Source organism: Ambystoma mexicanum, chromosome 9 (genome assembly GCF_040938575.1).
Source record: "Ambystoma mexicanum isolate Mex_15411 chromosome 9, UKY_AmexF1_1, whole genome shotgun sequence".
Taxonomy (NCBI): domain Eukaryota; kingdom Metazoa; phylum Chordata; class Amphibia; order Caudata; family Ambystomatidae; genus Ambystoma; species Ambystoma mexicanum.
In genome coordinates, this window is record NC_090931.1 from 516,765,684 (window position 1) to 516,792,669 (window position 26,986).

General features: G+C 47.9%; 1 protein-coding gene across 1 annotated transcript in view; it reads left to right on the forward strand.

Annotated features, from left to right (window-relative positions):
• LOC138488233 (clustered mitochondria protein homolog) overlaps positions 1-26,986 on the forward strand; it is a 189,785-nt gene that overhangs the window by 124,123 nt on the left and 38,676 nt on the right. The window contains exon 4 of the mRNA XM_069615066.1: positions 4,086-4,159. Within this exon, the coding sequence (XP_069471167.1) occupies positions 4,086-4,159 (74 nt within the window). The remainder of the gene's footprint in view (positions 1-4,085; positions 4,160-26,986) is intronic.

Below are 26,986 nucleotides of genomic sequence, written 5' to 3' on the forward strand. Positions count from 1 at the left end.
GTTCTAAAAGCAGAGGCGAGCGAAGGAAAGAAACCTTCAAGGTAGCAGGAAAGAGCCCGCGACAATCACGGGTGAACGGCAGAGTTGAGGAGGAGCAGAGGAGCCATTGGTAACAGCCTTGAGCTGTGAGAAAAAGATGAGACATTCGTTTAACACAACCAGTGAGTTACAGAGGGCAACAAAAGTCCAGTTGATTTTAAAGGGAAAATGGCTGTGATTTGAAAGTTGATGGTTGCATGTGTGCCGATAAAACGCGAATGAAAAGAGCAAATGTTAAAAGAAAAGCATACAAAGTAGCAGAGTGGTCCTGCAAGAGGAAGTCGAACATTCAAAAGTCTCTGTGAAATGTTATGAATTTTAGAAAGATATTACAAGCAGAGATCAAAGGAAAGAAAGTTAAATAAGAGGACAATGAAATATGTGAATTGTGAAATATGCCACGAGGGCCAAAGTAAAATATAAGAACTAAAAGGCCAAGAAGGCAAGTGAAATAGCATAAGAACCACAAGTACCAAGAAGCATTGGTGTTGCAAGAGAAGATGTGAAATATGCGAAGAGGGCAAAAGTAAAATAGAAGAACTATAAGTAGCAGGAAGCATTGGTGAGAAAGAAATACCAGGATGTATTGGTGATGAATAAAAGACAAAAGAAGTATAGAGGCAATGTGGGAAAAGAAATACCCAGAGGTATTACATATGAACTTTTGAACAGGCCAAGAGGGCAGACTAAAGAGAGCGAGAATTAGAAGTACCAAGAAGTATTGTTGTCACAAGATGAGTATGGATTGTGAATTGAATGAATATTGAAAGAGAAGTTGAAGTAGTCATGCAGCGGGGAAGGGAGAACCCCCAGGAAGAACAAGACAGACTCAAGCCCGGCAGAGGGAAGCCTGTGCAGAATTGTGAGAAATTGAGAGCATATGAACGGAGTATTGATGACAAAGCACGTGAAGTCTAAGGAAGTGATTGAACTAGCAGAAATTGAAAGCCTACAATTGAACTGTTGAACTGTACCAGTAACCCAAATTGTGCAGGGCTGATAGAACTGTGCCATCCACCTATCTTTTGTTTATTAAGAAACTCTCTAAAGCCCGTGTGGTTGAACCTGGGGAAAGGAGTTGGTCCTGAAGCCATTCTGACATTTCTTTTTGACACACTATTCCCCTTTTTGTATTCCCTTAACACATTTGTTATCTTGAGAAGGAAGGTAAGATTATTTTTTTTAGTATAGTGCTTTTTATTATTGACCAGATTGCCTTGGACTAATTTGTTATTTAATGGTCGAGATTACTCCCGTTTTAGAGTTAGGACCAGTTAGGAATTCTACCATCCCAAACATATTTGTAAATAAAGGTTTTTGAAACTTGTATCCATTGTGTCTGTCTACTGCTCGATACCATGCCTTCCTCACAGGTACCCTGCAGCAAATGATATATATGATATGATAGGGCATTTGTAAAGGCGCCACTCCTTTTGTTCTGGCAAAGAGTGCTATGGCAGGAATTTGCAGGATAACCAATCAGCACACCAGTCGTCCTCTTATAAGACTCCATACTCATCAGGGGTCCAATACAGAAATGAGTCCCAGTCCTACAGGGGTTCGCAACAGCACCTTTCCAGGGAGGTCCAAGCTCTGTGGCACTGGGCTCTACAGCACACCATGTTTCTCATCCCCCTTCATCTACTGGGGATTCCGAACACTCTGGCGGACTCGCTCAGCAGGGAGGTACGTGGTTGTCCCGAGTCGGAGCTGCACGACGATCAGCTTCACCTGTTGTTTCAGACGGAGAACACTCCAGAAATCTGCAGACCTTTCCCAGCCGCTTCCCCCATCAAGAGAGCCTGGGGGACGCCTTTGTGTTTCCATGGGAGGGGACATTTCTGTATGCATTTCCCCGGATTCCTCTGGTGGCTCGAGTTCTACACACCTTCAGACTGTATCGGTACAAACTGATATTAGTGGCACCTGCGTGGCTGAGACAATTTTGGTACTCCAACCTCCTTGCCCTCTCGTTAGTGGCACTGATCAGGCTGTACCCACACCCATTGCTCCTGTCCAGCAACCAGGGGGCGGTGCTGCACCACGACCCGGCCTCTCTCAATCTGACGGCCTGGCTCCTGTGTTTTTAGAATTTGGGGCTCAGTCCCTTAAGCAATATTGCCAGGAGGTCCTAGTCCGAGCAAGAGCTCTGTCCACCTTGAAGTGCTACAAAAGCAAGTTGAAATGTTTTCAACTCTGCGGCCTGAAATCATTTGGCACAAGACCTGTTGCCTTATCTGTTCTCCCTAGCCCAGTCTGGCTTGATACATTCTTCCATTCAGGTGCACCTGGTGGCAATCTCCAGGTACAACCGCTTCGCAGGGGTGCCATCCCTGTGATCCCATCGGCTGGTGAAGGAGTTCCTGCGTGGGCTGTTCCGATCCTTTCCACCTGTCTGTAGTGCTGCTCCGGCATGGGAGCTAAATGTGCTGCTTGCAAGGCTCATGAGGCCACCCTTCGAGTCTATGCACCAAGCATCCATTAAACACCTTTCCTGGAAAACTGCGTTATTGGTGGTCATCACATCGGTCAGGCGAGTAGGTGAGAGCAAGGCGTTTTCATCAAAACCGCCCTGCTTGACGTTTACCAGGACAAGGCTATTCTGCGTACTAACCCAACCTTTATGCCAAAGGTGCCATCCTCTTTCGTCCTAATCAGCAGGTGGTTCTGCCAATATTTTTTGGCACAGCGATGTCTCCAGCGGTGCGAACCCTGCACACGCTGGATGTCATGCACGCCCTCAAGTACTACTTAATAAGTCTTTCCGTACAACGGATCAGCTGTTTGTTTCATTTGGACCTTTGAGGGCTGGGAAGGCTCTCTCCAAGTCCTCAATTTCACAATTTCGCAACCTGCATCTCTTTCTGCCATCAACAGGCCGGCAGGCCACTTCCCAGCAGGCCCCGGGCACACTCCACCAGAGCAGTGGCTGCAACTACTGCTTTTCTCTCCAGAATCCCACTGCCTGTCATCATCTGTGCAACCACCTGGAGATCGGTGCATACATTCACCAGGGTCTACTGTGTCGACAGAGATTCTGCAGAAGAGTCTAGAGTCAACCAGTCGGTTCTGCAGAACCCTTTTGGGTGAGGTTAGTAGGTCTCCAGTGTTAAGTTATGCTGGGAGCTTGCCTCCGCCCAGGTGTATTGTTATAATACTGCTTTTGTAATCTATTCACCGCATGTGAATCTATGAAGGATACAATGCTGGAGAAGCAATAAGTTACTTACCTGTAACTCCGGTTCTACATTATTGGTATATTTCACTGATTCACATGCAACCCTCCCACCTATCCTGCATGGCTCGTTTTTTGGCTCTTACTGTCACTCTCATGTGCTTGCCAAAATCTGAAGATGGCCGACAGGGGAGGGGCTAAGGGAGGTGTTCCGACTGAAAACTTTCAGTGACAGCCAATAGGAAGTGTAAACTCCTCTGTTACTGAGGATTCCCAGACTGACGACAGGGAATATTCACAGCCTGTAAATCTATGAAAGATACCAATGCTGGAGTATCAGAGTTACAGGTAAGTAACTTATTCCTTTCAAGGTGTTACCAGCAAGCTGGGGTTCCCCACATTGCGTTCACTTTCTGTGCCCTCCCCCCGCCCCCACCCATGTCCCACCAGTTGATTCCACAAGCTGCAGTCTAAATAGTCCAGCAGGTCCCTGTGCAACACTGGAGCCAACGTATGAACAGTATTGTATGTCTTCCTGCTATCTACACCCTGGCTGCCAGATGCTTTAACAACTATATGAATTAGTTGACTATACTAACCTTGGAGAACCAATGTTGCTGATAATGAACCTTTTAATGTCTGCAAAGGTCTCTTTTTGTGTACAATATATACGTTGTAAACCAACGGGAGATTTTGGGCAGGCTAAGTTTGTTATGCATCCTTTTAGTTGCAAAATGTAAACTTCTGGGCTTCAATGGTATCTTGTTGTTACCAGATTCAAGATGAAAAGCCACTGAATACTATTTATTCTGACTTGTAGACCATGCTTCTTTAATAAAACCATAATAGTCTCTTATCTTTTTCGTTTCAGTTCACTGCTCCAAGCATGTCCAGTGTACTAGAGCTGCTAAACACGATTAATGGGATTCTCTTTATTCCACTAAGGTAAGTGTGTGTGATTGTCATATGAACACTTTGGGTTCACAATTTCTGATGCTTTATTATTGCTACCTCTGTTTTCTGATTTTTCTATTACTAAGATAACAAGCATTGGCAATGCCAATAACGTTGGCGTTCACTGCTCCTCTTTGCATTTTGCATTTATAGGCACCAGGGTGCAAGGAGGAGAGTGCAATCTTTCAAAGGAGGATGCCATAAGAGGTGCAGGTGTGCAGTAGAATGAGGAGAGGAATGGAGCAAGGGAGGAAGCCAATGGGAGGTGCCTTCCTGGCTGCCGCTCTTTTGGCCTAAGCCCCGCCCACCTGGTGCCATCCTGGTTGCCGCTCCTTTGGCCTTAGCCTGCCCACTTGGTGCCTTCCTGGTTGCTGCTCTTTTTACCTACTTAAGCAGCCCTCCAGCTTCTTTTCCTTAGCAGGTGCAAGTGGATCTGGGTCACCTGGTCTAAGCCCCGCCCACCTGGTGCCGTCCTGGTTGCCGCTCTTTCGGCCTAAACCCCACACACTTTCTTAGCCCTGCCTCTTCCTTTTGCTCTCAAGTCTTAGGTCAAGGGCGTCTCTTGCCCTGGGTCCTCTTGGTCCGAAGGGCAGACGAAGAAAAGGGCAATTCCTGTTTAGGTCTGTTAGGACCAGGAGGACCCAGGGCCCAAACCCCTGCACAGACAGCAGGTAAGCATGCACCAACATCCCTTGTCCCCACAGGCTATCCCCACCTCTGGCCCCCCTGTGATGTTCCATTGTGCCCCCCTTCTCACATACAGGAGTTACCTGTTTTGCTTGAATTGTCTACCCTTCTTCCCCTCCTCCCTCCAGTGCTCTCCTACATCCTAACTCTGCAGGAGTCTGTCCTGATGCATTCTGGTTTCACCATCAAAGCCTTTTGCCAATGCTTGGATTTGACTTTTATGGACTTCATTGACTCACGGTGCGTCACCCTCTCTCAACTCTCATGCTGGACTTCCCCTGCATCTTCTACTCATGGTGACCCTGAATCATGCTGTTCCCGTTTTCATCTTGAATCCTGGCTTGTATTTGCTGTTCTCTCGCAACATTATGTGTACTACCGACTTCTGCAATTGTATTTGCTATCCCCTCTTGCATATACACTTTTTCACTGCTCACTCTCTGTTCTCTCCTCCTCTCCCTTTCTCCCTTTTCCTATATCCCCCTCCCCTTACTTTCTTCTGTGCACTTACTCTATCAGAATTGTCCTTGAGCAAGTATGATAGCAGCCTTGCTTGTCTCCTCCCCTACTTGTTTTCTCTCCCCTGCCCGCCTCCAGCACTATCTAAAATGTCATCAGGCCTAGTACGTTAGTCGCTTGTTTTGTTCCTCCCCTCCCTTTCTGCAGCCCTCACCCTCACCTTTTATTAATCTCCGGCTCTAACAGAAATGTCGTCAGGCCTAGTACAGTAGTCGCCTGTCTGTTCCATTTCCTTCCCACTCTCCCCCCTCCCTTCCTTATCTATGTTTTCGATCTTGCACTATCTGAAATATCGCCAGGCCGAGTATGATAGTTAATTTCACATTCTTATTGTTCATGGCCTGTAAGAATGTAATTGTATTTTCCCTTGTTTTCCCTTGTTCCCTCCCTTGCCTTGAAGCGCCTTGAAACACATTGTGTATAGGTGCTATATAAATAAACTATCATATATCATGTCAATGATAGAGGCTGCCATCAATGTGTGGGAGCAAGGATAAAGTGGTAAGCTGGGTGGGGGAGTAGACTTGGGTGGTGGTCGGAATACAACGTGTAGGGTGGATGGGGCTAGAGAGAGAGCAGGGTAGGATGCGTGGTGGGGTAAAGAGAGAGGAGTTAGGAGGTGGTGGTAAAGAGAGGAGGGTGTTGTGGCTTGGGATAGAAAGGGGGGGATATAGCGAGTGGATGGGGTAGAGAGGGAGTGGGTGAGAGAGAGGGTGTAGGCTGGGTTGGTGCGGGTATAGAGGAGGTAGGGTGGGTTGGTGCGGGTAGAGAGGGTGAGGGGTGGGTCGGGCTAGAGAGAGAGTTGGATTTGAGTGGGGTGGGGTGGGATAGAGAGAGTGGGGTAGGGTGGTTGGAGGTTGAGAGAGTGGGGCTAGGGTGGTGGGGTAGAGAGGGAGTGGTGGGTGGGGATAGGGTGGGGTTAGAGAGGGAGGGGGGTTAGGTGGGTAGGGGTAGAAAGAATTGGGGGTTGTGTGGGTGGGGCTAGAGAGTGGGGGGTTGGTTGGTTGGTTGGGTGGGGGTAGCGAGAGTGGAGGTAGGGTAGGTGGGTGGCAGTAGAGAAAATGATGGTAGGGTGGGAGGTGTTAGGGTGGGTGGGCGTAGGGTGGGATGGGGCGAGAGTAAGTTGGTGTTGAGTGGGTGGGGTAGAGAGGGCGGGGTTAAGGTGGGTGGGGGTGGTAGAACATTTTGGGGTAGAGTTGGTGGTTGTAGGGTGCGATGGGCCTAGAGAAAGTGGGGGTAGGGTGGCTCTGGGGGTAGGGTGGCTATGTGGGGTAGAGAGAGTGGATAGGGGTAGAGAGAGTTGGAGCTGGATGAGGAGGTTGAGAGAATGGGGTGGGTGAAGGTAGAGTGGGGGTAGGGTGGGTTGGGGTAGAGAGAGTGGGGGGTTGGGTGGCTGAGTTGCAGTAGTTGGTTGGGGCAGGAAACATGAGCAACAGATCAGGATTTGTCAAATGTAGCCCAAACATAACCCAACCAGCGCATGTGATGGGGGGGTGGGGTAGGTGATGGTAGAGAAAATGAGAATGGTGTGGGTAGGGGTAGAGATAGTGGGCATGGGCTGGGTGGTAGTGACAGGCAGCCTCAGGAGGAATACAAAATAATTGCTGTCGAAAGTAGCCCACAAATAACCCAATTGCACACAAAATCCCCCAGAATAGCTAAATAAGGCAAATCACTACACAACTGGGAAATGGAAAGCCCTTACAAAACTGTTGATTGGAGCAAATCTTGTTAGGGAGCTTCTCATTGGGTATTACGGCAGAGGAGTTACATGCCGTGGCATTGCTGGTTGCAATGTCAACCAGATATTCTCAGTTCAGAACCATATATATATATATATATATATATATATATATATATATATATATATATATATATATATAATTTCTGAGGCTTGTGGAATCTGCTTAGATCACATGCTGTGCATAGGCCGACATCTAGTGGAAGCTGCGGAGTATTACAGTTTGTTTATCGAAACTCAAAAATGGGCGTCGACACAGGGTGTGCCAGTAATACTATCCCTAGTGTGACGTCCACTGTACCCATGAACCCTCAGGCGTGTAGGACCCTCAGATTGTTTTTTCCGCCAAACTGGTCGGAAGCATTTCGCGGAGTTCCCTGGCCTTAGCCATACTTTTGCAAAATATTGTTATATTTTCCCCATTCTCCACCCCAATGTCGAGTCACCTAACTTCCACACTCGACACCGGCCCGGAGAAGAAATCGACCGTCGAGAGCTGCATGACGGATTTGGGCCTCGGAAGGCCTCTGGCATCGGCCCTGCAAGTAGGGAGAGTGGAGAGTGGACATACTCTACACTCTTTTGGTATATAGGTACATTCTTATATATTCCTACACTTATCAGCCCGCTGCCACAAGGTGCGTATGGAGGGTACCCCTTTCCAATTCTGCCCCAAGTGCAACCGCAAGTACCCTTGGGTTGACACATGCCACGTGCAATCTCTGCTTGCCGAGGGACCACCCTGAGGCAAACTGCAGAGCGTGTAGTAGGTTTAAACTGAAAACACTTAAGGACTGTTTGATCAAGCGTTGGGCCCACCACGCCAGGCGTCAGGAGGCCATGGCAGCGGAGGGTGCCTTCAGCGATGGCAGCAACGCCGTGCTTTCGGACGGCGAGGGCAACGTGGCGTCAAGAGACAGCCGAGCGCAAGTGCCCGACCTCGGAAGGTCGTCCGGCAAAGCGGCTATGGGGAAGACCCACGGCGACACAAGCGCTACCCACAGCACTTCTACAAAGCACATGAAGTCCAACCGAGACTCGACGCGCACGTCGAGTTCTCGGAAAGAGGCACATAGAGAACGGTCCGAATCGGTGTCCTCTGGGCGTTCTCGATCTAGATCGCCGCATGACTCCAGGCAATCATCCACTGTTGCCAAGAGTGCCTCGCTCCCCAAGGTAACGGAAGTTCGATCGTCGGAAGACGAAGCCGACTTCCATCCCCAGACCGCACTCCAGGTGTCGGCGCCGGCAAACCGCGTAACGGCGGATCCCGAGTCCCTACCTCCACGTTCGAAAGATAGGGACACTACCCCCGAACCTAGACGCCAGCCGTCAGAAGGCTCAGAAGGGGCGAAAAAGCAGGGAAAACACTCTACCACCCACAGGGAGGGGGGAAAACAACAAAGGAAGCAGTCTCAGCCTCCTTCCACACCTCTAAAACTTTCCACTCCATATAAGCAGACAGCAAAGTCCCAGTCTTCTGTTATCCCAAAGACCCCTGCTAAAACTAGTAAGTCTAGTCAGGATAAGGCAGAGAAAGTTCCAGAAAGGGTCATTCCCAGTTCTAGAGAATGGTCTAGTGATCACATAGACAGGGTTATGTCAAGGATGTCATCATTGGCAGATTTTTACACAAAAAACCCTGAACACTTTCTCTCTTATACTCCCAATGGGTCAGCACCCACAGGCTCCAAGGATCCAATACCTCCAAGTAAGAAGTCCCGGTTTGAAGCCCCAACACGGTCTTCAGACCCCTTCTATATACACCCCTACTCTCAATATCAAGGGGATACATCCTTTTGTGAGGTTCCAGATTTGGGCATGTTGGAAGAGCAAACTGGTACGGGCTACTATGGAGATGATGAGGACCAAGAAGAGGAAGAGAAAGACCCTGAAACCTACAGAGTAGATTCCCCGGTAGAGAAAGAACCCCCGGTTACCGACTCCCCTGTCGACAATCAATCTCTCCTGAATGAAGTTCTGTCCCGAGCGGCAGAACACATCCACATTGACACCCAGGGTGCTCAACAAGAGAGGGACTTCGCCGAGGAGTTAGTAGGAGAAAGGAGACCTGTTGCGCAGGCCATCCCTATCCTTAAGTCTATTCAGAGAAAAATAGACCCTTCACTTGTAAATCCCAACCTCACCAGGGCAGTGAACCCAAGTATTGAGAAACTTTTCAGGGCAGCCCAATCAGACCCACTATACATAAGGGGGCATCTGAAGCCAGACTCCCTGGTAGTTAAAAACACCCGTAAGAGGGCGGGAACACCCTTGTCATCGTCCGAAGCTCCTCCCGACAAGGAGAGCAAGAAACTATATGGTTTGGGCAGGAAGGTAGCCTCCATTTCAGCCTACCAGGCAAGGATTGCCAACTCCACCACCCTGTTGGCCAGTTACAACTGCCACCAGTGGGAAGAAGTCGCGGCACTCATAGACTCTGCCCCAGAACCCTTAAAGAGCCAATTGGCACGAGTTTCCGCGGAGGGAAGAGCCGTGTCTGGTTGCATTTTAAAAGCAACCCTTGATGCCGCGGATAACGCCGGCAGATTGATAGCAAAAGGGACTGTTATCAAGAGACACGCTTGGTTACGGCAGTCTGGATTCAAAGCTGAAACCCAAGCATCATTGTTAGAAAAACCGGTGGAGCCGGATCTGTTGTTTGGTAAGGCGGTCGAGGATGCGCTGAACAATGCCAAGGACGAGTATGAGACACTCAAATCCCTAGGCCAACTAACTAATAAACCCCCTAATCAGAGAGGGAATGGCAATTTTCGTCGCCCACGCGGACAAAATTCCCAGAGAGGATCTAACTATTCCCAGGGGCAGGGTACCCCATGGAACAATAACAACCAGCAGTCTGCCCAGGGTTATGGCAGGGGTAATAAAAGAGGATGTGGTAAAGGTAGAGGCAGCCCCACGCCTCCACCAAAACAGTGACGCTCCGTTCAGGGTCCCTTTTCACGCAACCCCGGTAGGGGGACGCATTTCCAACTTCACCCAAGCTTGGGAAGGGATCACATCAGACAGATGGGTGCTGTCCACAGTATCCGCAGGGTACTGCATAGAACTGTTAGAGCGTTCCCGAAACCATCCTCTACGACAAAAAATACATTCTTTGGACCACCCAAAGATCCTCCTCGAGGAGATCGTCAATCTGCTAGCAAAGGACGCAGTAGAACTCGTCCCGGGACACCAGGTAAACAAGGGTATTTATTCAACATACTTCCTTGTGCCAAAAAAAGATTTGACAATGCGCCCAGTATTGGACTTACAGCCTGCAAACAAGTATGTCAAGCCCAAAAAATTTTGCATGACTACTCTCCAAGTGGTAATCCCCCTCCTAAAAAAAAGGGGATTACATGGCAACATTGGACATGAAAGATGCCTATTTTCATATTTCCATGTTCCCAGCGCACAGAATGTACTTGCGCTTCAAGGTGGACAGTTGGCACTACCAGTTCAAGGTACTGCCCTTCGGGATAGCTTTGGCTCCAAGGGTATTCACCAAGGTATTGGCGGTGGCGGCAGCACACCTACGCAGGGAGGCAGTCCCGGTGTACCCTTACCTGGACGACTGGCTCATCACGGGGGAGACGCCAGTAATTTACAGAACAAACATTCAAAGGACAATCGACCTCCTCTTCGAATTGGGCTTCTCAATAAACAAGAAGTCAAGTTTGGTGCCAAGCACCTCCAAACAGTTCCTAGGAGCTATCCTAGACACTCAAGAGGGGTTGACCTTTCCCTCCGAGGAAAGAATTCGGAATATACTACTGCAAATTCCGCATTATCAGGCCGGTCGCCGGATAACAGTACGTAAAGCAATGCGTTTGCTGGGTATGATGGCGTCATGTATTTACCTGGTCCCCCTCGCGCGCCTGCGCATGCGTCCCATGCAGGAATGGTTGGCGAAACCGTGGTCTCAGGCAAGTGGTCAGTGGGATGATCTAGTGGTCATTTCGCCAACACTTGTACAAAGCCTTCACTGGTGGACAAGAGAAAATCTGTCCAAGGGGAAACCCTTTTACGATCCTGAGATACAGGCGGTAGTCACAACCGATGCATGCCTGACAGGGTGGGGAGCTCACCATCTCCACCACACAGCTCAGGGTCTCTGGTCTCACTCAGTGGCCAGGAATCATATCATCCTACTAGAGCTTCTGGCGGTATTCAGAGCGCTTCAAGCGTTCGAGCCCTACCTGCAGAATCTGTCAGTGCAGATCCGGACGGACAGCACTACAGCCATGTTTTACCTGAACAAGCAAGGGGGGACTCGTTCGCCAAATCTGTCCAAGCTTGCCCAGAAAATGTGGATATGGGCACTCAGACGGAACATCTTCCTGTCATCTCAACATGTTCCAGGGGATCTCAAATCTCTGGCGGATGCTTTGAGAAGAGACTCCCTTCCAAAGGAACACGAATGGTGTCTACACAGAGAAATCGTAGAAGATATCTTCCCTCAGTGGGGTTCCCCCACTATAGACCTATTCGTCACAAGCGAAAACAGACAATGCCCAGGATTTGCATCCAGGTTCCCCCAACCAAACACCGAGGGGAACGCCCTGTGTGGATGAACTGGTCAGGGATGTTTGCGTATGCTTTTCCACCAACTCCCCTCATCAGGAAGGTGGTCAACAAGATGAACAGAGAATCGATGACCCTTGTCCTAGTTGCTCCCATGTGGGCCATACAACTGTGGTTCCCACACCTACGCAGTCTAGCAGTGTGCAAACCCATCAGACTCCCAGGCTGGTACAACCTACTGTCCCAGCACCAAGGGCACAAGGTGCATCCTCAACCCAACTCATTGAACCTGGCAGCATGGCTCCTGAGGTCATAGATTTTGGACATCTCAAGTTACCACAGAGATGCATGGAGATCCTAAAAGAATCTAGGAAGCCAAACACAAGGCACTGCTACTTTGACAAATGGAAAAGATTTGTTATCTGGTGCCAAAATAAGCAAATCAACCCGGTTGATTGCACTCCTTCAACAATTGTCACATACATGCTCCACCTACTGGATGCAGAACTGGTTTTTAACTCACTAAAGGTACACCTGGCAGCTCTGTCAGCATACACCACCTACCATAACAAGGTGTATTGGTGGAAAGTACCAGTAGTTAAAGCCTTCATGGAAGGAGTAAAGAGACTTCACCCTCCTATTTCAAACCCACCACCAGGATGGGATCTTAATGTGGTGCTATCTAAGCTCATGGGCCCCCCCTTTTGAGCCCATGCATAAAAGCAGTCTCAAACACCTGACTTATAAAACAGCCTTCTTAGTAGCAATTACATATATAAGAAGGGTCAGTGAAATTCAGGCTCTGTCAGTGCAAGATCCTTTCTTTACAGTTCATAAAGATAAACTGGTTTTACGCATACACCCTAGGTTCTCACCTAAGTTTATTTCTAAATTCCACGTGAACCATTCCATCGAGCTTCCGGCTTTCTTCCAAGACCCACAGAGCTCGGCTGAGGTGAAACTACACACCCTAGATGTGCGTAGGGCGGTCCTCTACTATGTAAACAAGACCAGACCGCTAAGGAAAACAGACCAACTGTTTGTCTCTGTAGCTACAGGCAGAGAGGGGGATCGCGTCTCTAATGGTGCCATCTCTAAGTGGATTATTAACTGTATCCAGCTGTGTTACTCCCTTTCTGAAAAAACTCTGCCTTTCACGCCAAGAGCCCACTCTACAAGAGGCATTGGGGCCATTCTGGTTTTCATTGCAAATGTACCCCTTGACACCATTTGCAAAGCAGCTACTTGGAGCTCTATTCACACTTTTACTCAGCACTACTGCATTGACACCCATTCCAAGACAGATACCCAAGTGGGACAAGCGGTTCTAACACATTTATTTGCTCATGACCCTTCTCACATCCCACCTCCTTCTTCAGATACTGCTTGCTAATCTATGCACAGCATGTGATCTAAGCTGATTCCACTGATTTTTGTATCTGCTTAGATTCACATGCGACCCACCCTTCCTCCCCTCTGAGAGACGGCGCATGGATGCTTGTAGTCTTACCTTTCTTTCTATCTGCTTGGATTATCTGTACTCACGCTACTCATCATGCTACCTCATGTCAGAAAAAATACAATCTGAGGGTCCTACACGCGTGAGGGATCATGGGTACAGTGGACGTCGCACTAGGGATAGTATTACTGGCACTCCCTGTGTCGACGCCCATTTTTGAGTTTCGAAAAACAAACTGTAACACTACGCAGCTTTCACTAGATGTTGGCCTATGCACAGCATGTGAATCTAAGCAGATACAAGCATCAGAAATACGATTACGGGGAGTAATGTATCATATATATATATATATATATATATATATGTGTATATATATATCTTTTTCTCTCTTTTTCTTTCTCTTTCTTTGTTTCTCTCTCTTTTGTAACAATACGTTCGTCAATTTTGGGGCTTCTGCCACAAACATTCACCAAATGCAATTACCAGATAAGCGAAAAATGTATACAAATAAGTGATGTGTTGCATTGGTTTTTCTCTTGGCATGTGCAGGTACAGAATGTTACATGACTGCTGCGTCAGTTCAGAGCAAAGCTCCCTTAGGATTTGCTGCCTCATAGGATCCAGGACCTTTCGTCCTTAGTTGGGAAAGTGCAGTCATATCACATTGAGTATGTAAGTCCCTTACAGACACTACAGTACAGTACCATCTCAGATGGATATAATGTGTGTTGGCATATACTTTCTTACTTTGAGGGTAGGAATAGAAACAGCAGCCTGAAAAGCCCTAGATAAGACATAAAACTGGCAAAACCTGTTGAGGCACTGCACTATGAATGCCTTCTTGTCCAAGCAGACCACCAAACCTTATCCTCTATTTCCCATGGGATGAAGCACAAAGAGACATAGCATTAGTTTGATTCTGAAGAGCACATTGTGTTTGCACTTAATTTATCTGGCGCTGTTGGAGCAGGCTGCGGTGGAGTCAGATGAACCGCTATGACAATAACCAGGGTTGTAAAAAATAAATCAAGGCCCCCAAGACCTCCCTTAAATCATTTAAAAACTCAGTTGTACTGAGAATCTCAGAATAAGTCTGTGTTCTCTGGGAATCTCGGAATAAGTCTGTGTTCTCTGTGATTTGACACACCTTCATTTTTGTAGAATATCAGAAAAGAAAGGGCAAATTTGGTGGGAAAGAAACAGAGGGGTATTTCTGTTCTATTTGTGAGATGACAAAATCAGTAATCGCCATGTATAGGATCTAGCTCCGTATTGATGCACAAAAACAAGGGTGCCTTGGGCTTATTTCTGCTTTCGCCCTGCTTGCAGCACTGTATTCCTGAACTCTGCCTCCTTTTAACGTTTTGCTTTGCCTCTTATGCTTTCAAACAATGAAGTGTGGATATTGGCTAAGAGGCCAGCAATAGAGCAGTGCCGTGAGTGCACATATCCATGCGTGACACAACATAACATCTGGAAACCCATCAGTAGTGGGTTTTCAGCCTGATCTTCATATTCCATTAAGGCACAAATCTAATTTTGATCTACAGTAGACCAGACCCTTCTTCACTCCTTCCTTCCAAGGTGGAATATTAGCCCAATTGTATGTGTATTTCTGTGAATGACACTACTTTGTCAAACCCATAAGGGCTCATGCTGCAGCTTCTGTTACAGGTATAACTATTTGTACCTGCTGCAGAATTATTATTCCATTGGGCTAGACGAAAGTTACTGTGTTTATTTATTCATGGCAGCAGATGAAAAACACAAGCCATGTTGTAACTCTGATAACTGGCAAAGCACATTTTTTTGCAGCAGAATTGGATATAGTGGGCTCAGGATTTATCAAACCCTTGTTACACATTGCCAATATAACACCCATTGTACGCAAAGCAGTTACTTTTGGCATCTTGGAGTGAAGGCTTGGCAGAGATGAAGAATGTTATAGAGACGTTAATGGTGATGTATTTCTGTTTCATTTCTATCTGTCTTTTATTGTGATAATCTTTAATTGTGATAATAAAGAGAGCTGAGACAGGTCTATTTCAAACTTTACATGAAGTGTGAATGAATTCTTTGCGTTCCAAGACCAAGCACATTACGTTCCAAGACCAAGGCTGGAAAGCAGACAGGAACCCTTTAAGTTAAAAAGATATCTTTAAATTACTGAGAAAATAGTTAGGCAAAACACTGTACGGGCCACTGGATTTCTGTAGAATGAAGCCACCCAACCCCGAAAATTAACCCCAAAACCATACCTTTCCAAGAGGGCCCACATAAGCCCCCATAAACCCCTTATGAACCCTATTAAAGGACTTTTCTGAGTCTAAAGAAAGCAGGCACGCTGGCGTCTCTGTACGCTGGGCCATGTACACCAATCCAGAGTCTTCCTAAGGTTATAAGAGCCCTGGCAGCTTTGAATAAAACCTACTAGAGAAGGGAGGACCCCAGCCAACCTATTCCCCAAAATGTTCACATCGAAATTAAGAAGGGATATAGGCTGATATGGCCCACAACGTGTACTATCCTTCCCCTCCTTGGGAATTACAGTAATGATGGCCGCAAACATTGTGTCTGGCAAAGAGCCGCCCGCAGGATGTTATTAAAAAGTCTAATCATGACCAGCGTCAATGTGGAGCAGAACCTCTTATAAAATCGTACCGATAACCCATCATCACCCGGAGCTTTAGCACTCTTCATAGACCTGATTGTGTTAATCACAACTTCACCTGCAATCGGGGCTTCAAGACTAGCATATCAGCAGACAGCCGTGTGATCTCAAGAGCACCCAAATAAGCCTCAAATTTCTACTGTCACAATCAGGCCGGCAAAGGGCATCATAAAACTGCTATAGATCTCCACAATATCCGTATCTTCATACTTCATATCCAACAACAGCGTACAATTCGCACCAACACTTATAGTGTTCGTTGTACCCCTCACCACCAGGCCAGTATCCCATCAGCTGTTTCCCCTATTTGATCATTTTTTTGTTTAAGAAACTTAAGCTTCCACTCCGTCTCATGTACCAAAAGGGTCTTCAACTCAGCTTTAAGAAGATGAAGTTCACTTAGTCTTCCTGGATTAACATAATCGCTCCCCTGACCTCCTAGCTGTAATTTACCCATCTTGTCCATAATCCCTTGCTTTTCCTCTCTTTCTTATATAATGTGGCTATTCATATCAAGTCACCTTGTACGGTTGCCTTAAATACGTCCCATTGTGTAGACAAATTAACCGTCCCATTATCATTGAAGTCGAAATATTCCTTGATTGTATTGCATTGTAGTAGTCATTTACATAGCGCCATTTTAGTGCATGGCTTATTTCTAACACTTTTCTAGACAAGCATCCATCCGGGTTCATCAAAGGAGTAGGAAACTTACTAAATCGGACTATTCTTCCTGCAATTAAAAAAAAAGCCTTGATGTCCAAACAACCTGCCTTTTTAGCCCTGATCGATTTTAAACAAGCCTTTGACTCTGTGTCAGGAGAACTTTTATGGGAGAAACGTTTTAATGCCAGTTGCCTTACACACATTTTTTATCTGATCAGACAATTTTAATCCTCTACTTCAATCAAAGTGAAGCTTACAAATGATGGCCTATTATCCAAAGCAATACCAACCAGTGTGGGGCTGAAACTAGGATGCATTCTGGCCTCCATTTTATTTAATGTTTATATTAACGATATAAACAAGGCCTTTGACTCGGTCCAATCATTCTCTCCAAAACTTGGCACAACTGAGATATCATGGCTCTTATATGCCAACTATCTCGTCATCTTAGATAGGACCCAGATCAGGCTTCAAAGAAAACTTGCTGCACTTGACAAATATGCTCAGGCCAATCCTCTGATGATCACCAGTAACCAAAAATCGAAAACTTTAATCTTTCACCAGCAAAACTGGCTATACATTTAAGTGGTCACTTGCCAAGACTTCATTGGCAGAGCTTACCCAGTACAAATATCTTGGCACAAACCTCAATAGACAAGTTTCTGATATACTGTACAAAGTAGAACTCAAATCCAGAATGAAACTTCTTGCCATTCAAGGAAAAGCCATACAAATTAAATATGGCACATTTTCTTATAGTCCATCAATGCTCTTCTATAAACACAAAGTGATTCCAGTCCTCACATATGGTGCCCAAACTAAGCTCCCCGCCATTAATCCCAAATGGTACGTGCTAGAAGTGGCATATTGGAAAAAAATACTATCTCTACCTTTGAGCATGCCAATAGCCAACATTGGATATGAATTAGGGCTAACATCCATATCAGCAATTGTTGCATGGCAAACCTTGGCTTCATATAGAAAATGCCTAACCATATCACCTTCTAACAATACCCTTCTCCCGACCTTAAAATCGCCCCTTGAATCCATATCCAATGGTCCCCACCAGATTTTGAAGACTCACTGCATGTAAATACTCAATGAGGCTGACATTACCATGCACCTACTGAAATATTTCCCTGACAAAGCAAAAACAAAGCTCTGGCTTTGGGACTGGTGATTAACATGGGAAGCTTGTAATACGTATGTCTTGTAATACGTATGTCGCGTTTCAACTCAGAGCGTTTCTCTTAAAACCACTCCATCAAATACAATGTATCTTACTAAGTTCCCAGTTCCAAAGTATACTAGTGCAAACTTACGGCTGCGCCTGAACCTATGGCTGACTAAGATCAGAACAGCAACCAGACACGACGTGCAGATTTTGCAAGATACCTGAATATCATGAATCATTCCAGCACCTAATAAACGAGTGCTCCTCACTCGCAGAACTAAGGAAAGAATCTTATTTTAAACACTTTAAAGAATTTAAATTACGAACAAAAACACAAATGTGGACACACATATTTATTACAACTAAAGTATCAATGAATATAGCAACAGTAAAATTCCTTCTTGCCCTAAACTTATCAGAAGATCACGATTTTAAGTGAACTCTTTTAGATATTTAGTACTGTTTTTATACTAAAGAATCTACTTTTATGATATCACGTCTAATAGAACTGGCGACATTAGTCATTTTTTCTTTTATGTGAATAACTTATCTTTTATCTTATTTTATTAATCTTAACAACTCTCCCGAACATCTTATCAATTGAGTGAGACTATAATGTCACTAACCACCATAACACGTGAATTTTACTTTAAATGATTAGCTAATTTATTAATCGCTTGATACTGATTGTAACCAGTTTATTTTATTATTGTGATCCAATTTCTAATATAATATGTATTCTACTGAAAAAAGTTGAATTTCAACTAAAACAATATTCAATAAAAATTAAATAAAAGAATTAAGGAACAAAGACTGTGTGTTACAACTGTTGAGAAAACCCAGGGAGAGGCCAGGTGCAGCGTGGTACGGCGCCACAGGGGCGCTCATTCAAAATACTCTGACTGGTCCCCTTTTCGTTGAAATTACCAATACCAGAAGGGCCTAGGAGGACCGCCGTAAGAGGTCAAAGTGGTCATACAAGGGACAAGTGAAAAGCCCTTGTACAGTCGAAAGTCTTTGACCCATTGTGAATACCAAGTGAACTGTTTTTGTGACAAGAATGAAACCGGCTGAGGGATGTCCACAGTGGAAGATTGTTTAAAAAGACATTGAGACTCGTGATAACAACAAGTGAAATATTCTGAGAAAAGGCCGTAGTGAACCCGACGGAGCAAGGCTAACATTAGAGAAGGATTTGAGCCCGGAAGAAGTGGATACCAGGGTGAAGAGTCATCACCCAACGTACATACATAAAGGAACTTTGATTTTTTATTTTGGGTACATTAGGCCCTCAGTGGCAAGAGACTTTTGCGGAAAGATACTTAACCACCGAAGGTCCTGATAACGCTGAAAGGAACTGCAGCCTCGTGCTGAAGAAGCCCAGGGGTGTGCTGTGCTCAAGAGTCCAACCTAGTCCCCTGCTAAAAACGTGTGGAAGGGAGAACCTGCCTATAACATCCTGACTTATTTGTTAACACGTCTTTCTTTTCTTGTGAACACTATCCCACACTCTTTTGCAACTTAGTGGTGAGGATTGGCAATATTATTATTTTTTTAGTATAGGCCCTTTTATTTGACAAGGCGCCTTATTATCATTTGATGGTCGTAGCTTGCTCCCATCTTAGATTTATGTTTAGATTAAGTGTTTTTCTCACCCATTTATTCAGTTTAATAAACACCCTTGAACTGTGATCACTTGTGTCTGTCTTTACTGTTGCCACCATGAGTTCCTTACAGGGTGGAGCTCTTTCATTCGTCAACCGATGACGAGTTGATAAAGAAGCAAATCTCCACTCAAACCGCCAAGTCCTTGGCCATCCTGACAAAGCCAGGGCAGAAGTCCTTCCCGCAGTCTCAGGGCAGGACTGAATTCAAAACCTGCGCTTTCACCGGGTTCCGGGACCGAGGTACACAGAGGCCTCACAGGTCACCCAGCGACAACATGAGGAAACAACAGAGGACTTTGCATGGGTATTAGGCAGAATTATATGCAGTACCCTTTGTGAAAACCACACACAATTAAGACTACAAGGGCCAGTACAAATTCACCTTTGGTACAAGCCTGTACTGCACAGTAAAAGTGGTAGCAATGGCTGAGCAGCCAGACTTATCTCAAGGGTAAGTGAGCAGAATCAAATAGGTACACAAAGGACAGCAATTACTATGATTCAGGCAAACACTGACTCAAGGTTTTCAAGTAAAATAATATACATTTATTTTACTCTTCAGTTGTATAACATTTCACATAAGCAGTTTAAAAATCACACTCTTAATACACCACACAACTCCCAATCGGTTTCAGACAAGTTAAGCTCACAAAATGAAGTGGGAGCAAAATGGCACTCCAGCCATTTAAAAGGGAGGGAAAGACAAAGTTAATAAAAATTGAACCACACCAACAGGTAAGTACTCGGGGCAATTGAGCAAGAGGAACTACAATGATAGAATCAGTGAAAAAAGGCTTAGGGCCAAAGTCAATAGGACAAAAGTCTTTTGCTCAAGATCACACGGTTCAGGGTAGTTTGCGGTAAAGTTCGTGCCACGGATTCCGGTCAAGGTTGGTTGGCAGAAAAGTTAGTTCAAAGAGAAGAACAAGCCCTCGGATTGGAGAAATATTTCAAACACTTTCACCGTGGCTAAACGAACAACCGGATTTGCATAGTACATTAAAATGGAGAGGGAGCTGTAGCTGAGGCAGACGTTTCTGGTAGTTTCTGCAGGCTCACTGTTCCTGAAGCGACTGTCAGACTGATCAGAAGTAGGAAGACTGGAGGGTCCTGCACTATCCAGGGAAGAAACCAGCAGCAGAGCAAAGCAACATATAAAAGGTGCGCTCCTTAAAACCCAAGCAGGGTCCGACCTTCCTGGCTATCCGGCCCACTGTAGCTCTGTACAGCGAATTCGACCAGAGGAGGGGTCCTGGCTTGCAGTTTGGGTTAACTGGTTGGTCCCACCAGCTCAAGGGAAGAAGTTTCCTGGAGGATCTTCTCTGTCATCGGATTCTGAAGATTCAGACCTGCAGCAGGGCTTCATCGGGCGGTTCAGTCGTAAGGGCCCTCTTCCATCAGCTTCTCGTTAGTTCTTTCGTTCCAGTGGAGACTCTGCTCTTCCAGTCCCAGAGACCTGTTTTTTATGCAGTTTTCCCCCATTCATACAGCCTGGCTGTCAATCACACAGCAGGGTGGCTGCCTGGCAAGGACAGTCATCCAGCCAATCAAAAAGGAGTGCGACTTGGGTTACCAAGGGAACCCATGGCAGGGGTCCTAAAACCCCTCCCTCACATCCTGTCTACCCAAACTTTCAGGCGCCTAAAGGAGGACTTCTGTGCAGAAGCCCGCAAAAAGACGACGACGCTAAAACACGAGAAAGACTTTTATGAAAAGAAATGACAAACCCAGCCAGAACTGTAATAAAATATATATGGTCAAGCGGGTTTATGTTTGAGGCTAATGTAATAGCCTAAAACAATACCATGGTTATTTAAGATAACCGCGATATAAAAAATAGGGTAGATACCACTGCCACCAGCAGAGTCTTGATGTAAAGGGAGCGAAACAATGCTCCAAGAGACACAGACAAAAAGTGGTAAGAATTTAACCCTTTCCAATACTCCATGTAAGATGTGGTGTACTGGGTCTGTGGTTTAAAGTGACTATTATAAAGTTAATGGCAACTTTATCTTTTCTGGGGGACAGTAGTCCGACCCAGAAAATGGAGTCAGTGGGAAGTCTAAAAGACAACCCTGTGTCACTGCACTGAAGGTGCTGTGTAACACACTTGAAAAATATGGTGCCATGGAGTAGGTGAGGCTCCAGTGCCCAAGATCACACAAAAAAGTAGAAATACACATAGCAAAACACATGTAAGAGTGGGAAAAAGGCTCACACTCTTACTAGGTGAAAAAAATAAACCCTAGAAATCCAGCAAAGCTGCTGGGGCACTCAGTAGGTAAGGGAAATTAGCCATTTATGAGAATTCTCCCAAACAATGGGTTTTACTTTTTTCGCTCCCCCTCCTCTGCCCCCACCTCAGATGCCAAGAAACAGTGACGTCAATGTCGGGGAACACAGCTCTCCAGTGCGGGGCCGACTGGCTCTGTTGCAGGACAGCTGGAAGCGTCTTTTCAAGAACCTATCCATAGTCTCAACAAGCTTCAGTCTTCCTCTTCCTTTTCCTCTACCATCCTCTCCTCCCCTTCGTCAGATTGGGTTGATGGCTTTTTTGCGGGAGGTCCCTTCGCTCTTAGAGATGCAGGCGGTAGAACTGGATCCTCAGACAGTGGCTCCGGATTCTTATCCAGGAGTTTTACGGTACACAAGAACAACCAGGCTGGCCTGAGGGTTGCCCTGCACCTGTCATTTCTGAATCTGTCTTTACCGCTAGAACGCTTCAAGAGGATTACTCCCGCACACATAGCAAAGTCTCTGTAGGGTACTGTATGTGTTCTCTTGACCTCAAGGCTGCGTACCTGCATGTCCCCATCTACCAGCCGCATCAGAGGTTTCTGCGGTTAACGATTGTGTCCTACCACTTTCGGTACAAGGTGCTGCCTTTCGGCCTGAACTCGGCCCCTTGTGTCTTCACAAAGCTGATTAACGCAGTAGCGGGTCTCCTTCACTTGGGCCATCACCTTTACCCTTATCTGGATGACTGGCTGGTCAGGGTGAACTCACCCAAGGGGTGTGTTACACTCCTTCCAGAGATTGGAGGATATTCTCCATCTGCTGGTGTTCTCCCTCAACCAGAGGAAGTCACAGCTGTGCCCTCCTAGGATCTGATTTTCCTAGGGGTGCGTTGGAACACACCCGTTCAACAGGTTTTCACCATTTCCAAGAGGCTCCTCTCCCTTCACAAGGCGAAAGGGCACCTTCTGGCCTACTCAGCCACCTCAGCATGGTGGTCCCAGTACCTTCTGGGGCTGATGGCCTCCTGCATGCTCACTGTTAAGCATGTCGGCCTCAAAATGAGGCGCCTGGGGCCTGGCGACTAACTGGTATCTGGAGATGGGGTCTCAATCGGACAGGATCCCAATACCGCTGCTCCTCCGGCCCAATCTTCACTGGTGGTTGATGAATGGCAACGTAGCAATGGGCGCCCCTTCACCCGACTGCAGCCTACTCTGGTGGTGACGACAGACTCCTTTTTTTCAGGCTGGGGGCAACTCTGGAGGGCTACGCCATTTGTGGCGCATGGTCCAGGGCCGATGCGTCCTGCATATCCGTCTGCTCAAGCTATCCGTCTGCTCAAGCTCAGGGCATTGGGTCTGGCCCCCAAGGCGTTTCTGCCCCATATCAGGTACAGGTCTGTTCTGGTCAGGACGGACAACTATACTACGATCAATGTTTTACTTGAACAAGCAGGGTGGCACCCGTTCCCCCCTCCCTCCTTTGCATGGTGATCTGGGAATGGCCCCTGACGGGGGGGGGGTTTGAATTTCAGCAGTCTACCTCCCGGGTACAGCAGTGCTGAAGCCGACTAGCTAAGCCGCTTGGGTTTCAACACCTACAAGTGGAAATTGCACACCAACTCCATGTTGGTGGGGGTTTGCGGACCTGGAGTTGTTCGTATCTCCTCTAAATGCAAGTGTCCCCAGTTTGCTTCATGGGCAGAAAGGGGTCGGGGGCTCTGGGAGACGCTTTCCAGATCTGTTGGCACGGCCGCAGGAGTTGTGTGCCCACCCCCACATCCCCCACCCCCTCTGCTCCAGCTGACGCTCTGCAAGTTCTGGGCTGCAGCCTCATCCTAATTGCCCCCTACTGGCCTTGCAGAGCCTGGTATTTGGATCTGCTGCAGTTGTACTCCCAGGAACCGTCCACCTTCCGATCCCCAACAGGGGCTTCCTGACGCAGCAGGGAGGGGCGGGCACTATAACATCTAGACACGGCCAGGCTGGTGCTGGCGGCCTGGTTCCTGACCAGCTAAGGATACAGAATGCTCCATTTTCAGATGACAACTGTGACATCATTCAACAGGCCAGGAGGCCCTCTACTCGGTCCCAGTGTAAGAGCAAATGGACCAGCTTGTGTCAAAGGTGTAGAGCCCATCACCTGTCCTCTGGATGACGTACTAACTTTTTCATCGCACCTGGCGTGTTCTGGGGTGCAGGTTGGATACCTGCCGCACTTATTTGGCAGCTATTGGGGCTTACAAGAATTTCCCTGAGCATGTGTTCTCAGCAGCTAACCTCAGTGGTAAAGGCCCACCTGAAGGGGTTGTCTAGGCTTTTCCCTCCGGTGCATAGACTGCATCTAGTCTGGGGCCTAAATGGGGTTCTTGTTCCGTTGCAGCGCAAACCTTTCAAGCCAATGCCCTCTGTGGGCATCTGGGTGGTTACGCGAAAGACAGTTTTGCTTGTTGCTATCACCTTGGCACGCACGGTCAGCGAGCTGCAGACGTTGTCTTTGTGCGAGCCCTTCACCACATTTCACAACAACAAGGTCATCTTGCGCACTCACCCAACTTCTTGCCCAAAGTGGTCTCTCTGTCTCGTCTGAATTAAGAGATGCCTGCCGGTGTTCTTCCCGTCCCAGTCAGAAGCAGGGAGGCCCCTACATTTCTTGGACCTCAAGAGGGTCCTCAGGTTTGACCTCTCTCGGACGAAATCCTCCAGGAAGTCAGAGGCATTGTTTGTCATGTTTGATGGCGCCTCTACCAGCTCTCAGGCTTCTAAGATGTTTATCGCCCGTTGGATGGTTCAGGCCATTTCAGAGGCTTACACGGCCATGGGCAAGCCGGTCCCAGATCGGATTCATGCCCATGCGGTTAGGGCTAAGGCCACAGCAGTCGTGTTTCAGAGACATACTTCGAGGGGATTGGGTCCTCCGACGTATTCCATATCTATGACATGTAATCACCACAGATGTGCTGCTTCGGAAACTTTTTTCGGCGTCTGCGTTCTGCGTCGATGACGTCGATGCGCCGTCGTCGAGGGCCTCCTCCGACGTCCGACGTTATCCGATGTGATAAGTAGGACGCACGACACCCGTAGCCTCAGTTCCGTTTTTTCCGCGAACGTGTTGCTTCGTGAATCTCGGTTAACGCCTTGACTCTTTGGAGTTCTGTTCTTCCCGGTTCTTCGAACCTGTTCGTTTTGTGAAAATCCTTCGTGTGAAGATGTCTTCTACTTCGTCTTCGACCCTGCGTCCGGGTTTCAAGAAGTGCGGGGAGTGTGGGTCCAAGATGTCGGTGACGGACTCGCACGACGCCTGCCTCTGGTGCCTCGGGGAGGCCCACGACACGGATGACTGTATCGACTGCCAGTCGCTCACGTCCAAAGCCTTACCCGAACGTAAGAAGAAGTTGTCGGTAGGTCGGGTGTCCAAGCCCAGGGAGTCGAAGTCTGCGGGGCTTTCGACGGATGATTCGAGGGGTGACTCTCCGCGTCATCGTCGGAAGTCTCGTGGGTCTCCTTCTAGGAGTCGGTCTCGCCACTCCTCAGCCTCTTCGAGGCATTCTCGGAAGCGCCGACACCGGTCGTCTTCCAGGTCCTCTTCGGAGGACTCTGCCCGGCATGTCGCTTACCCCACCAGCCGTGCGACGCCGAAGGAATGGGCTTCCTTCGGGAAGAAAATGCTGGCGATTCTTGAGTCGCAGGGTACTAAGCCGTCCGCGCCCCCGAGTGGGGTCGGTCATGGAAGGTCGAGAGACACCGCTCGCAAGAGTGGTCGGCACGAGTCACGGGAGAGGTCCCGTTCGGACAAGGAGACTCGTTCTCGGTCCTCGACGCGTTCGAGACCGCATGCACCTGTGAGGTCTTCGAGGAAGACATCGACGTCTGAGGTGTCGAGGGCGTCGACAGGCTTTCTCGAGGCTCCGGCTCCGAGGAAGTCGTCGAAGCCGTCGACGCAGGGACACGCTCGGGGCTCCGGCTTCGAGGGCTGTGTTGATGCCGCCGATGCTGGAGGCGCTGCATCTGACGTTGACGCCGAATTCCTCGACGCCGATCCTCTCGGTGCCGATGCCGGTTCTCTCGACGCCGGCGCCGATTCGCTCGACGCCATCGACGCCTTTCGTGTCGGAGGTACCCCGTGGCACGGGAGAACCCCCTAGGAAGGCTCTGGTTAAGAGCAAGCACTCTCGGGTGCCTTCTTTTCGCCACCTGGACTATATTTCAGAGGCGGATGAGGATTCTGATGGCCTGGTTCCTAGTCAGGTTCCAGATGAAATTGTCTCGGGCCATAGTCAGTTTGACGATTTGAGACAGTCACTGCATGATGCCAGTGGACTGGACACCTCTCCGGAGGTGGAGTTTTGTAGGCCTGAGCCTGGCTCTCATGCCGATTCCTCGCACCGGCGCCTTATGGCTAGGGTTTCTGAGTACTTGGGATGGTCTGCTCCCCCAGGGGAGTTTGTGCAGGATGATCTGACGGACATCCTTGATGTTGGTCCCCCAACTGATCCGGTACTGCCGTTCCATATGGCTTTACAGAGAAGGGTGGCGGCGGCTTGGACTGCTCTGGAGAGTCTCCCGGCGGTGGGCAGATCCTTGTCGCAAAAATACCATCCAGCCAGTAGCGACCCCTGCTACTTGACCAGGCACCCCACTCCGGAGAGTTTGGTGGTGCAGGCCGCCACGGCCCCGGCAAAGCAAGCGTTGTACCCTACCATCCCTCCTGATAGGGACGACAAACGTTTTGATGGCTGGGCGAAGAAAGTGTTTTCTTCTGGTGGTATGGCGCTTCAGGCGGCCAACTCCATTTGTGCCTTGTCTCGTTTCACACACACTCTGTGGAACTGTGTTGCATTAGCGGCTGAACATATTCCCGAAGGGGACGAACGGGATGGTTTCCTTGCTATGGTCCAGGATGGTAAGGATGCCATGTGTGAGTCAGTTCAGTCGGGTTTGGATTTAGCTGAATGCGTCAGTAGGTCCATGGCGGCGAGCACCGTAATACGCAGGTTTGCCTGGTTGCGGAAGTCGGGGTTTGCTCCTGATGTGCAGTCCCGGCTCCTCAACATGCCCTTTGACGGTGAACACCTTTTTGGCAGCAAGGCTGACGAGAGCCTTGAGAGGTTGCAGACCTCAAAAGCTGCAGCAAAGTCGTTGGGCGCTGAAGTTCGCCAACCTCCGCCTTTTCGTCCTAGGGGACAGCAGTGGAGGGGTGGTTCCTTTCGCTATTACTCCTTCAGTAAAGCGAGAGGAGCTGGCAGTCAAAGAGGCCAACGCAGGGGTTCCAGAGGTGGACGACAGGGTACCCGTGGTGCCAAGGCCGCTCGGGCAGTTGCCTCTTTTCCCTCAGGTAACGCCGCAGCCGCTCCCATTCAGTCATGAGGCCATGTCCCATGGTTCGCCGGTTGGGGGAAGGCTGGCGCAGCATCTTGTAGAGTGGCAAGCCATTACTTCAGATGTGTGGGTTCTGGAAATCATAACCCCC